Raw genomic sequence first — 13,531 nt, 5'->3', positions numbered from 1 at the left:
AATACCCAACCATAGTCGTCCGGCACATCTGCACATGGACCGACTATAGATTCTTTTCACGTGGTGAGTGTGGCTCGTTCACACCCCCTACTCTGTTTTGGTCATCACTGCAGTAATTTATGAAATTTTTCCTTTACGACACATATATTGTAGTGAGTTTTGCTGTCCCATTCTGATTTACATTCCAAGAATCCTGAAACTCTGAATAAAAAATAAATTTCTGTAAAAAAAGCTAAATTACTATTTTTTGATGACATTTCTGTTAAAGATAAAAAATTTGCTTTCTTGATCTTGACAAATCTTAAGAAAAATTGTACCCTTTTTTAGAAAATTAATCTTTTTGCCATTTTGTCAAATAATTTCCAGTTAATGTTATTGCAGGGACAATTAATTTGATGAAAAATAATGAGAATAAATTGATTTAAAAATAATCCTGGCACGATGAGAATATTTTGGTGACTACACAACAAAGTGATTCTAGTTAGCTGTGGTCTGGATTTAAAATAAATTTCGACTTTGGGTTTAATAGCATTATTTAAGACCGTTCTTTTTAAAACGTTCAAGAAAAATATTTGAAAAATCGCAGCATTTTTATCACATATCTTTTAACCCTGAGCATAATTTATGAGGCTCATTCTAACAAAATGTTTATCTTTTGCTGTAGGAGATCCAAACAAAATGTTGAGCAACGGACTTAACGTGCACAGAGAAAAGAAGTCTGCAGCCGAAGTACAACAACAAACAATTCGCAGAATCGCGGCAGACGGATATATTCAATTAGCCCAGGTTGACTGTATACAAACGAACTCAACTGCTATTAGCGCCAGTCAATTTCCCTCTTGGAAAAAAACCATCGAGCCGCACAGTGGATTTGGCCCGACACTCTGTTAGGAAAATAAATCTTCTCGGTTCAACTTGGCGAATTCACAAAAAGAAATTCGGCCGACCAGACGTCCCAATAATACCCGTGTAGCTCACTCATTGCTGATCGGGGGAAAAGCAAACAAACAAAACCTTTGGGATAGGGACTTAAGCAGATTGACGTCACTCTCTCCCAAAATTTGCGTGACTCACTGGCTAGGAAAATTATTTTTATTTTAGCAACAAATTCACCGGCGCCTCAAAATGGACTGTGTTTCCTGCGCAGCGATTTTTTTCAGTGCGTGGCCATCTGCCAAATTGTCAAAAGCAGCTTTTAAAGTTTGTGTGTTTAATGTTCCACTTAGCATGAGTGACAAATCGTCATGTTATGTAATATTTTAAGCCTGATTTTTAACGCCAAATATTCAATTTCCAATATTTTTCATTTATTAACTGCACGTCGATGACATAATGGTTTGAGCATTAAATTTATAGAAATATTTAAAAAAGAATGCGCTCGTCAAATTAATTTTATCTTCTGTAACTCATAAAACAGAGTCAAAACAGGGTGCATATTTATAAATTTTATTATTTAAATTTCAAATCTCCGCCAGGATATTTCAACCGTTAAAAGTATATATAATACATTTTCTACTCTGTTAGAACTAGAATTAAAATAAAAAATAAGACATTTTAGATTTTAATGCAGTATTTTTCCCACATGACTGCTATTTTATAGAGACCTGTTGAATCTGGCGTAGATATATACTTTATTTGATTTTATTTCTAAATTTCATCTCTTATTGTTTTTAACAAATTTATGAATAGTGACGTGTAAGAATGAAATAAAAAGCCAACGAATGTTATTCTCAATGTGTCAACGGAGTGCAGAGCTCAAGAGTCGAGTTGACTATTGCGAATTCAAGAGTTGCAACACGTCCGTCTCCTCTCCTCAACACCCCCCAATGCGACCAGCGTGATCTTATTTAACTAACAGCACGTCGTGAAAAGACCCTTTCTGGAAAAATGAGATAGAAGAACATTTTTTAACCCAATAACTAACTATATCTATATCTCTTTTATAAACTTGATTCTAGGAAATTTTTGTTCCTTGATATAATTTTTAATTGTTAAAAATGGTTTCAAAAATTAACAGCAGCATACCCCAGCTATGCGAAAGCTAACAGGCCGATTAAATATGAAACTACAACCCAATAATTTGTTCTTGAAAATAAATATTATCTTCATTCAAGTGTTTTTGCTCATTTTATAATTTTATAGATTAAATGCGCCTCCATAATCCATAATATTATCAATGATTTTCCCACACCGATCATTAAAACTAAAAAAATATCCTGGGATAATAAATAAAAAAATAGTAATGAATTATTATTTTTTATTTTATTTCATACTTCAAAGGTTAATTCATAATTACGTTAACGCTTAAAATTTGTTTTAGAGGAAATTTTCACATTTTGTATTACGCGTATAGAGATGTTTTTGGCCAAAATCGCTATCAAGTTTATTACACTAAAAAAAACTAGATTTTTTGGCCGATTTTTTGGTACCAATGAAACCCAAATGTTCGGAGCCGAAGTGGCCTAAATCGGCCGCCGAAAGTAGGGCACGCCCCCCAGTTGTGAATGACGTCACAAACGGCGCGCCCCCTATGTGAGGCGTGTGCGACAGAGGAGTAGTGAAGTGTTGTGAACCTACGGCCGACTGGGTTTCGGTTACCTGTGCACCTGTACCTGAACGTATTGGTTCCCCACCTGCGGATGATCGACCTTTGAGACCTGGAGCAGCGGCTAGTGGGTGCAAGAGGTGCGTTTTTATGGTTTTTATGGAATTGCTTAGATCACGCTTGGCGAACACGTTTTTTAACTGCGAGCCGGGACGCGCTTTTCAATCGTAAATCAAAATTTTATGTTTTGAAACTGAAATTCGTGTTGATCCGTTGCAATCTGGAATTCCAAACAGGCTCATGACTGTTTCCTGTACTGAAATCTGCTAGGCTAAAGTCGAAATAAAAAACGTAAAGTGTTTTGGCTTGTAATTTTTGAAAGTTTGTTTACGTACATGCATACATTATGTACATTTATATATGATACACGTTCACATTTTAGTAAAGTAGAATTAATTAATCTATCGATTTTACATAAGTGTTCTGATTTTCAGCACGCTCGCTGCAGTGTAATCGACGTCCTGTCGACATGGCTGACCGGACACACAAGTCCTTTGAGCCCCTATCTGGGCCGCCGTGGCGTGGCATCCGAAGGGCGGCTACCTGGTGTCCGCGGCCGGCAGCGAGCTGTACCTGGTGCGGTCTGAGACTGAACATTGGTGGTTGCTGCCAACGACAGCGGCCGAGCATCTGCTGTTGTGGTCGCCGAGCAGCCGATGCCTGCTGGCCGCATCCTCCTTCTTCCACTTGTGGAACGTGACCACCTGGACGGCCGAGCGGTGGACAGTTGCGCGAGGCTCCTCGATGGCAGCCGCCTTCAGCCCTGACTGCTGCCTGATGCTGTTTTTGGCGATGAGGCCGCGCGGCCTTTACCGTCTAGTTACGGAAGGAGACATGCTTTTCTTGTCAAGCGAACCCGTGTGACCACCTTGGCCTGGGTCGGGACCGTCCTAGCCGCTTTTCTGCACGGCGCAGTGCTGCGGTTCATGTTCACAGAACCAGAACTGATACCCAACTCGACAAGACCTTAGTAAGTTGTTCACAATTCAGAAAATATTTTTTAAAAAAAAGATGTATTATTTTAGTGCAGAAACCGATTTTTATTTCATAGATTAATTTTAATCCCCTGCTATCAATTTGTGTTTCAGTTTTTGCTTTGTAATTAACGGCAAGGATGGCATCTATCAACTTCTTCCCAGGCGCCAAGGGCGCCTCCTTGTTGGTGATCATTTGGTCTTCACGCATCCCCTTTCACCGCAGAAGAAGTCATCAGCAAAGCCAACAGATTCTGAGAGAGACTGAAATGTGATTTTTTACATGCCATGTCACACTCTCACTAAAAGAAAGACTCATTGTGAAACTCTACACAGATGGAATTTTATTAGAAAGAGTTCTGGGTTTCCTTTGGATGGCAGTGTTTTTTAGTCTTTGTATGGTTGGGCCAGACGCTGTCGATTTCCTCCTCGGCTGGCTTTGTCGCTTCCACGGAGGCCTTTTGGGCACCAGAAAATTGTGCATTGCCGCCCAACCGACAAGAGAGAGAAAGCCACGCTGCCCAAGGTGGCGCCCAGCCAGAAGACTACGAAGAACTACGCGAACGTGTGTCCCAGACAGCCCATCTAGAGTCCCGTGGCCAGCGGGGAAAAAACGGGTCTCTGTCATTCAGAATATTAAGAATATCTCGAGTTATTATCCTCTTAGTCCTTGAGTTAAAGAGGGTTGAAAAATTTATATTTCAGTTCATGCAGTGCGAGGGAAATGAAGCAAGACTAAGATTCAGAATCTGCACATCTCTCTGAGTTAAGAGTCACTTGTCAACACTTCCAGGTACAGAACCTGGATTATATTTTTAATATATAATCAAAGACTATATGGTTATTTGATTATCTTTTTTTAATAGGAAAAAACTGTATTTTCATAATTATAATATAAATCATATTTTCTGCAGGGATATCCACTTGGTGTTTCCAAATTTGCACAGCGTTTCCTTTTGTTTTGAATCTCCGTAAAAGACAAATTTACATTATTCATTAATTAAGTTGCTCTTCTGATCCGCAATAAAAAATTACTTTGAATCTAAATAAAATCTGTATAAATGGGTTAATGAAGGTATTAAAAATATTGTTTTATTTGCTACTGAATAGGGAGGAAATCAAATTAACCAGCTAATTAAGCATATATTTAGCTTTGAGTCAAAAAGACTCAGGGTTCGCCAATTTTGCATTACGCGAAAATGCATCACTGTTTTTTTTCTGCGCAAAAAAAACAGCTGTAAAGAAACACCAGATTTCCGCTGCTTTTTGCCAAATTTACCCCGAAAAGGTCACATTTCACGCCAAAACGTCAGATATTTTGGGAAATTACGATTACTAATAAAATTGTCAGTCTTCTGTTGAAAATTGGCTTTTATACTGATTTTCTGAAAATCTTTTTGGGTTATTCATCATGAGAATCAGACCTTCAGTAAAAAATAATGCATGCCTGCGCATGTTTCGGAAAAATGCGCAAAATTAGAGAAAAATTGCAAAAAAATGTTTTCTACAAACGCAGTGGATTTTTCAGTAATTTGCGGGTTTTTGAAAACCCTGGAAAGACTATCAGACCAGGTAGATCACCTTATCACATTATTTTCAAAGTTATTGGAATTCTATTCGTTGATGCGTAATTGCTTATTTATCTAATAATTACCATTTATCAATCAATAAAATTTTATTGAACACAAATCGTGTACAATAATTACCATTTATAAACTAAACGGAAAAAAGCACCTTCAGAAATTAAAATTATCTATAGAAAATATTAAAATTTGGAGAAAAATGCGAAACATATACGCAAAATTGATGTAAAAAAACACAAAAAACAGTTTTTAGCGATGCAGTAGGATTTTTCCGAAAAAAATGCAGGTTTTAGCGAACCCCGATACAACACCGAAATTTAATATCCAAAAAATAAAAATCTAATGTTTTGAATATTCCGTAAAAATGCATGTAATACGCGAAATTCCGGAAAAACCCCGCAGTTTTTTGCGAAGCAGTGGGTTTATTCAGGGCTCTTTACGGCAAAACCAACAAAATATTTTTTTGCAGTTTTTCCTCAAATTTGCGGGGTTTTTCCGGAATTTCGCGTATTACATGCATTTTTACGGAATATTCAAAACATTAGATTTTTATTTTTTGGATATTAAATTTCGGTGTTGTATCGGGGTTCGCTAAAACCTGCATTTTTTTCGGAAAAATCCTACTGCATCGCTAAAAACTGTTTTTTGTGTTTTTTTACATCAATTTTGCGTATATGTTTCGCATTTTTCTCCAAATTTTAATATTTTCTATAGATAATTTTAATTTCTGAAGGTGCTTTTTTCCGTTTAGTTTATAAATGGTAATTATTGTACACGATTTGTGTTCAATAAAATTTTATTGATTGATAAATGGTAATTATTAGATAAATAAGCAATTACGCATCAACGAATAGAATTCCAATAACTTTGAAAATAATGTGATAAGGTGATCTACCTGGTCTGATAGTCTTTCCAGGGTTTTCAAAAACCCGCAAATTACTGAAAAATCCACTGCGTTTGTAGAAAACATTTTTTTGCAATTTTTCTCTAATTTTGCGCATTTTTCCGAAACATGCGCAGGCATGCATTATTTTTTACTGAAGGTCTGATTCTCATGATGAATAACCCAAAAAGATTTTCAGAAAATCAGTATAAAAGCCAATTTTCAACAGAAGACTGACAATTTTATTAGTAATCGTAATTTCCCAAAATATCTGACGTTTTGGCGTGAAATGTGACCTTTTCGGGGTAAATTTGGCAAAAAGCAGCGGAAATCTGGTGTTTCTTTACAGCTGTTTTTTTTGCGCAGAAAAAAAACAGTGATGCATTTTCGCGTAATGCAAAATTGGCGAACCCTGAGTCTTTTTGACTCAAAGCTAAATATATGCTTAATTAGCTGGTTAATTTGATTTCCTCCCTATTCAGTAGCAAATAAAACAATATTTTTAATACCTTCATTAACCCATTTATACAGATTTTATTTAGATTCAAAGTAATTTTTTATTGCGGATCAGAAGAGCAACTTAATTAATGAATAATGTAAATTTGTCTTTTACGGAGATTCAAAACAAAAGGAAACGCTGTGCAAATTTGGAAACACCAAGTGGATATCCCTGCAGAAAATATGATTTATATTATAATTATGAAAATACAGTTTTTTCCTATTAAAAAAAGATAATCAAATAACCATATAGTCTTTGATTATATATTAAAAATATAATCCAGGTTCTGTACCTGGAAGTGTTGACAAGTGACTCTTAACTCAGAGAGATGTGCAGATTCTGAATCTTAGTCTTGCTTCATTTCCCTCGCACTGCATGAACTGAAATATAAATTTTTCAACCCTCTTTAACTCAAGGACTAAGAGGATAATAACTCGAGATATTCTTAATATTCTGAATGACAGAGACCCGTTTTTTCCCCGCTGGCCACGGGACTCTAGATGGGCTGTCTGGGACACACGTTCGCGTAGTTCTTCGTAGTCTTCTGGCTGGGCGCCACCTTGGGCAGCGTGGCTTTCTCTCTCTTGTCGGTTGGGCGGCAATGCACAATTTTCTGGTGCCCAAAAGGCCTCCGTGGAAGCGACAAAGCCAGCCGAGGAGGAAATCGACAGCGTCTGGCCCAACCATACAAAGACTAAAAAACACTGCCATCCAAAGGAAACCCAGAACTCTTTCTAATAAAATTCCATCTGTGTAGAGTTTCACAATGAGTCTTTCTTTTAGTGAGAGTGTGACATGGCATGTAAAAAATCACATTTCAGTCTCTCTCAGAATCTGTTGGCTTTGCTGATGACTTCTTCTGCGGTGAAAGGGGATGCGTGAAGACCAAATGATCACCAACAAGGAGGCGCCCTTGGCGCCTGGGAAGAAGTTGATAGATGCCATCCTTGCCGTTAATTACAAAGCAAAAACTGAAACACAAATTGATAGCAGGGGATTAAAATTAATCTATGAAATAAAAATCGGTTTCTGCACTAAAATAATACATCTTTTTTTTAAAAAATATTTTCTGAATTGTGAACAACTTACTAAGGTCTTGTCGAGTTGGGTATCAGTTCTGGTTCTGTGAACATGAACCGCAGCACTGCGCCGTGCAGAAAAGCGGCTAGGACGGTCCCGACCCAGGCCAAGGTGGTCACACGGGTTCGCTTGACAAGAAAAGCATGTCTCCTTCCGTAACTAGACGGTAAAGGCCGCGCGGCCTCATCGCCAAAAACAGCATCAGGCAGCAGTCAGGGCTGAAGGCGGCTGCCATCGAGGAGCCTCGCGCAACTGTCCACCGCTCGGCCGTCCAGGTGGTCACGTTCCACAAGTGGAAGAAGGAGGATGCGGCCAGCAGGCATCGGCTGCTCGGCGACCACAACAGCAGATGCTCGGCCGCTGTCGTTGGCAGCAACCACCAATGTTCAGTCTCAGACCGCACCAGGTACAGCTCGCTGCCGGCCGCGGACACCAGGTAGCCGCCCTTCGGATGCCACGCCACGGCGGCCCAGATAGGGGCTCAAAGGACTTGTGTGTCCGGTCAGCCATGTCGACAGGACGTCGATTACACTGCAGCGAGCGTGCTGAAAATCAGAACACTTATGTAAAATCGATAGATTAATTAATTCTACTTTACTAAAATGTGAACGTGTATCATATATAAATGTACATAATGTATGCATGTACGTAAACAAACTTTCAAAAATTACAAGCCAAAACACTTTACGTTTTTTATTTCGACTTTAGCCTAGCAGATTTCAGTACAGGAAACAGTCATGAGCCTGTTTGGAATTCCAGATTGCAACGGATCAACACGAATTTCAGTTTCAAAACATAAAATTTTGATTTACGATTGAAAAGCGCGTCCCGGCTCGCAGTTAAAAAACGTGTTCGCCAAGCGTGATCTAAGCAATTCCATAAAAACCATAAAAACGCACCTCTTGCACCCACTAGCCGCTGCTCCAGGTCTCAAAGGTCGATCATCCGCAGGTGGGGAACCAATACGTTCAGGTACAGGTGCACAGGTAACCGAAACCCAGTCGGCCGTAGGTTCACAACACTTCACTACTCCTCTGTCGCACACGCCTCACATAGGGGGCGCGCCGTTTGTGACGTCATTCACAACTGGGGGGCGTGCCCTACTTTCGGCGGCCGATTTAGGCCACTTCGGCTCCGAACATTTGGGTTTCATTGGTACCAAAAAATCGGCCAAAAAATCTAGTTTTTTTTAGTGTAATAAACTTGATAGCGATTTTGGCCAAAAACATCTCTATACAACAAAACTAAAGAAAGCATCATCTCAAAATTTACCTCTACCCCTCCAGCAAAAGAAATCCTGTTTAAAGTATCAATAACGTCAGCGTACTTTCATCGCGGCTCGGTGGTCTAGGGGTATGATTCTCGCTTAGGGTGCGAGAGGTCCCGGGTTCAAATCCCGGCCGAGCCCAGTTTCTTTTTTACTTTTTTTCACTTTGAGATGGCAGTTGCCACGAAGATAATGTTTTTTATTTCTAAAAATACAAACATTGAAAATACCGAAAATACATTGGGTTCTTATGGTTCTTACACTCAAAAATCAATAAATTTGTCAATGATTCTACCAAGAATACCAAGAAGAAGTGATTAGTGTCGAATTGTTTATGTGTATAGAATTAGGTTCAGCGTCGTTAGATAAAATATTATTGAGTGATTGTTTTGTAAACTGTAAGAGATAATTATCATAAAATCAAATTTTTATTTAGAATTTTAGAAGAAAATTGTGCAATGCTTTTGAATATTCCTTTTAAAAATCGATCAGTGGCACACTCCAACGACTTGTACTGTAAGCATTGCCACTGAAAAGGAAACGCCCACCATTGTTTACCTCCCTCTTTGAGTTTTGAGTTTGTGGCAGTGGCAGGGCAAAGGCAGACAGCGGAAAAAAGATAGTAAAAAAAGGTTCATTATATCCTGAACTATAGGTTTGGGGTCTTGGCCAGGCTCTGCTGACAATCAGCGGAGCATATTTTTTGTGATGCATTTCGTAATGGCTGCCTGGGGCTCTTGTGACCGAGACGCTGATACGATTCCTAACGAATTCAACCAATCGTTCGAGGATAACTTCGCTGATCTGAAAGCAGTGCACCAGCCTTTGCCCGACTCAAAGGAGTACCTCGCTAGTTTGGGTAAGAAAATAACTCTGATAACAGTAAAATCATGAAAAATAAATTATTGATCACCTTCTCGCCGTAAAAATTGTGCGTATGATACATGGCTTATTGGTGTACAAAGTGTGAATTAATTTGTATTATATAGGACCCTTGGTGCACTCTTAATAAATATGTATGTATGCATTTTGTGCATTTTCATGGAAAAAGTCTCAAAACAAATTTTTATCCTGTTTCTCCTTTTCCCCAATAGGTTTTCCTTTCACCAAATTAAAAAATAACATTATTCTTTAACAATATGTAACAAATTTAGAATTTAAAATTACTAATAATATAATTATTGTTTTCATTTTTCCATTTTAAAAATAAACGTGTAGATATGTTGGTTTTGTATAAAGAGGTGTCTTTTAAAATTTAACTTATACCTAATCGTGTGAGATTTTAAGCTAAAATTCAATAAGGAGTAGTAACATAGTATAGTTGTTTATTGTTCTACGTATATCAATTACAGTCTATTTAAAAAATTTGTGAACAATGGCATAAAGTGACAAGCAGTAACTGCATGATCGCCCGAAACAAAATATTGATCCGTCGATCATAATAATAATATATGTTTTCCGAGTGTACTCAATTTGTTTGTTTAGCACCTTGAATAGTTATCTTAAATTACCAATTACACAGTGACTCAAAGATCCATTGCACTGGATTTTCTCGTTTCTCGTAGATGTTTGTGTAAAAAATCAGTAATATTTTATTTAACCGGTAACACGCGTGGACTTGTGTGTGAATTAGTCCATCGTCTGTGTCTGTGTCTGTATAAGTATTTTTTATGCTTTTATAGCTGAGTCGAAAACTCGCAGAATTGACTGGATGGCGAAATCACTAAACATTGCAAAATGACGCACGCAGTACGCACCCTGTAATAACCTAATTAGTTTAAGTCAAAATCACTCCACTCCCTCCTCTAACTATAAATTTCTCCATTCGGCCTTGGTTTTTTTTCGTCCTTTTTTTTGCTGCTCTTTCTCGGTGGGGTATGGGTATGTGTGTCCTCTATAGATGTTTTGTAACTCTTAGGGACACACTATTTAGTATCTCCTCTCCCTCGTGCTTTCAGAAAAAAAGCTGTCAAAGCTGCAGCAGCAGAGGGGCAAGAAGGACTTGATTCAAAGCTTGGCTACCACACGTGACTCTTACATGAGGAGATTCCTCTCTGAGAGCAGCGATATAACGAGCAGTACCATCACCCCTGATGTAAGTCAATATTTTTGTTGTTTTTTTTAAAGTGTTATGCAATTTGTCAGTGCGCATATTAGTATTTATTTTATTTTAGCCATTGCGTCATTTTTCTTATCATTTATTTTATTTTTTTATTCTTATATTTATGAAGATGTTGGAAATTTGTTACATAAGAAATGCTTGAATCACTGAGAAACAAGATTTAACAAAACCGCCTACTTAATTAATGTAATAAACAGGTTTTGCTGGTGTCACGCCATTTCTACCGTTTAATTTTAGTGCTAAGAAACTGAAATGAAATCAAACTTTCTGTGCAAGAAAATGATGATCCATTTTTTCACCTAAAATATGCGCTGCTTAAATGCTCTGATGATTATCAAGGTTTTTTACAGATAGAATTTAAGAGATTTATTATTTTTATTTATAACGCTAAAATTTTGGAGAGATTGAGTTTTTCAAAGAAATTAATTTAAACTCCAGAATTATTATTGAAATTATTCTTTGCGCATTTTTTTTGTTAGTAAGAGTGTCATTCTTAGTGCGCACCGTATCTAAAAAAATCACGTGACAAGTTGACTGACACGCCCAAGGCTATCATGTTAATAGAGTGCGTGACAATTTATTTAATAATTGATATTGCTGTACTTTAAGAGCAACATAACTTTGATGATTTCAATTCGCCGTCAAACATAGTCTTTCAACCGTGACTGTGTCTTCATTATGGCCTCTCACGAGCGTATCTTTTACGCTTCATTATTCAGCCAATTGAATTTTAAGTCTCAATATATCTTTCATAACCGATCCGTTCTGTTAATAAGAACTGGAATTTTTTCCCTCTACAATGACATCCATTAAAACTTAAATATTGTTCCTCAACACGTAATTAAAAATATAAATTTATCGTACAATCAGTCAAGAATTGCTCTAAAGAAATTTTTAAAAATTGGCAATTGAAATAAAAGTTACTCACAAGTTTATTATGGGATGAAACGAAAACATGGTGGACGATACTGAAAATATATCTCGAAATTATCGTAATTCATTGCAAACATGCTGCATTCAACGTAGCAAATCAACTTTTATCGCACCTTGTTCAAACATATCGCAAGTGACCTCCTTGTCATCTTGTTTGAAATATGTTCTTGTTCGCGTGTATTTTCCTTCAGATGAGATATTCATTCACACTTCACACAGTCGCTCGTTTGAATTAAATATATGTGTGGTTTTATTTGGAACGATTTAGCGCAAGAGCTTAAAATAAACTCAAATAACGGTAGAAAGGATTTATATTTGTCCTTACTCCTCGTTTATAGATTGACTTGGAGCAGCCAATTGAAGTGAGTGAGGTCGTGCGCCGAGTAGCTCCTGAACAGCCTTTGAATCCTGGAGAATTAGTTGAGTTGCTGAAAGCCGACCAGCTGGAGCAAAATGGAGTGGAATAAGAAGAGTTTCGTCATTGTGTCTGGCGCCAGCAAGGGCATCGGCCGCACCATCGCAGTCGAGTTTTCCAACAAAGTGGCGCCTGGATCCAAATTTGTGCTGTTAGCCAGGTCAAAATCTGGTTTGGAGGAAACTAAAAGTCTGTGCTGCCCGAACGTGCTGGTCGAAACTCTCTCTGTGAATCTTGAGTCGCCTGATGAGCAAACTCTTAAGGACTTCCTCTCCGCAGCAGCCGCAAATCCTGAGGAGTATGAAAGAGCAGTCGTCGTACACAACGCCGGCTCTCTCGGAAACTTGCAGCGCACAGCCAAAGATTTTGACGACCTAGACGAAATCAATAAGTACTTCAATCTCAACGTCGGATCGATGATCCTGCTGAACACCTTGTTCCTACAAGCATTCCCTGAGTCTGACGCGTACAAGAGGCTAGTGGTCAACATCACATCGCTCTGCGGCATCAAGCCATTCCAGGGATTTTCCATGTACTGCACCGGAAAAGCGACCCGAGAAATGTTTTTGAAAGTAATTTAACACATTTCCACCTAAATCTGGTTTTAATTTAATCTCTCTCTGCAGGTGCTTGCCCTGGAAGAGCCGACTGTTACTGTTCTCAACTATTCTCCAGGACCGGTGCTGACAGACATGGCTGACGAGATCCTTGCAGGCCTCCAATGCCATGAGCTGCGGAAGCCTTTCGAGGATTTGCGATCAAATGGCCAGTATTTGACAACTGAGAAAACGGTTGAAAAGTTGATGCAGCTTCTTGAAAGTGGCAAGTTCAAGTCCGGCGACCACGTTGATGTGTTTGACTTTTAATTACGTTCCAAACATTATTTACAGTACGTTAAATTTAAAGACTATACTTGTATATTATTCAATGAATAAAGATATTTAATCAAGCATACATTATTTAGCATTTAGCTTCATAACTATGCAGGTGGTGCCTCTACTACTGTAACCACATTTTTTATTTCTTACAGCCTCCAACCTCAAAATCACCAATTTTACCAATTTTTTCCCTCGAAATTTTGACCTTTAAAAATTTTAAAATTTTCTAACAAAACAGAGTTAAAATTTTTAATAAATCTAAATATGTACATCTAATATTTACAGTCAAGTC

General features: G+C 38.0%; 1 protein-coding gene, 2 long non-coding RNA genes and 1 other non-coding gene across 4 annotated transcripts; 3 read left to right on the top strand and 1 right to left on the bottom strand.

The window, feature by feature from the left end:
- Positions 1–2,355: 2,355 nt before the first annotated feature.
- On the top strand, positions 2,356–3,910 carry LOC135944095 (uncharacterized). Its single transcript, XR_010575275.1, has 3 exons — positions 2,356–2,685; positions 3,040–3,575; positions 3,694–3,910. It is a non-coding gene; the product is annotated as an uncharacterized LOC135944095 (long non-coding RNA).
- A 3,388-nt stretch (positions 3,911–7,298) lies between these two features.
- Positions 7,299–8,853, bottom strand: LOC135944094 (uncharacterized). The gene is made up of 3 exons (XR_010575274.1): positions 8,524–8,853; positions 7,634–8,169; positions 7,299–7,515 (listed from the first exon to the last, which is right to left on the bottom strand). It is a non-coding gene; the product is annotated as an uncharacterized LOC135944094 (long non-coding RNA).
- Positions 8,854–8,960: 107 nt separating this feature from the next.
- On the top strand, positions 8,961–9,032 carry TRNAP-AGG (transfer RNA proline (anticodon AGG)). Its single transcript has one exon. It is a non-coding gene; the product is annotated as a tRNA-Pro (tRNA).
- Positions 9,033–9,493: 461 nt separating this feature from the next.
- On the top strand, positions 9,494–13,369 carry LOC135942574 (sepiapterin reductase-like). Its single transcript, XM_065488750.1, has 4 exons — positions 9,494–9,750; positions 10,850–10,986; positions 12,285–12,933; positions 12,988–13,369. Exons 3-4 carry the CDS (start codon positions 12,400–12,402, stop codon positions 13,225–13,227), a joined length of 774 nt encoding a protein of 257 aa, XP_065344822.1. The 5' UTR covers positions 9,494–9,750; positions 10,850–10,986; positions 12,285–12,399; the 3' UTR covers positions 13,228–13,369.
- Positions 13,370–13,531: the final 162 nt, after the last annotated feature.

Source organism: Cloeon dipterum, chromosome 4, assembly GCF_949628265.1.
Source record: "Cloeon dipterum chromosome 4, ieCloDipt1.1, whole genome shotgun sequence".
NCBI lineage: Eukaryota > Metazoa > Arthropoda > Insecta > Ephemeroptera > Baetidae > Cloeon > Cloeon dipterum.
Note: the sequence above shows the minus strand (reverse complement) of the source record. Positions and strands in the feature narration are given on the sequence as shown.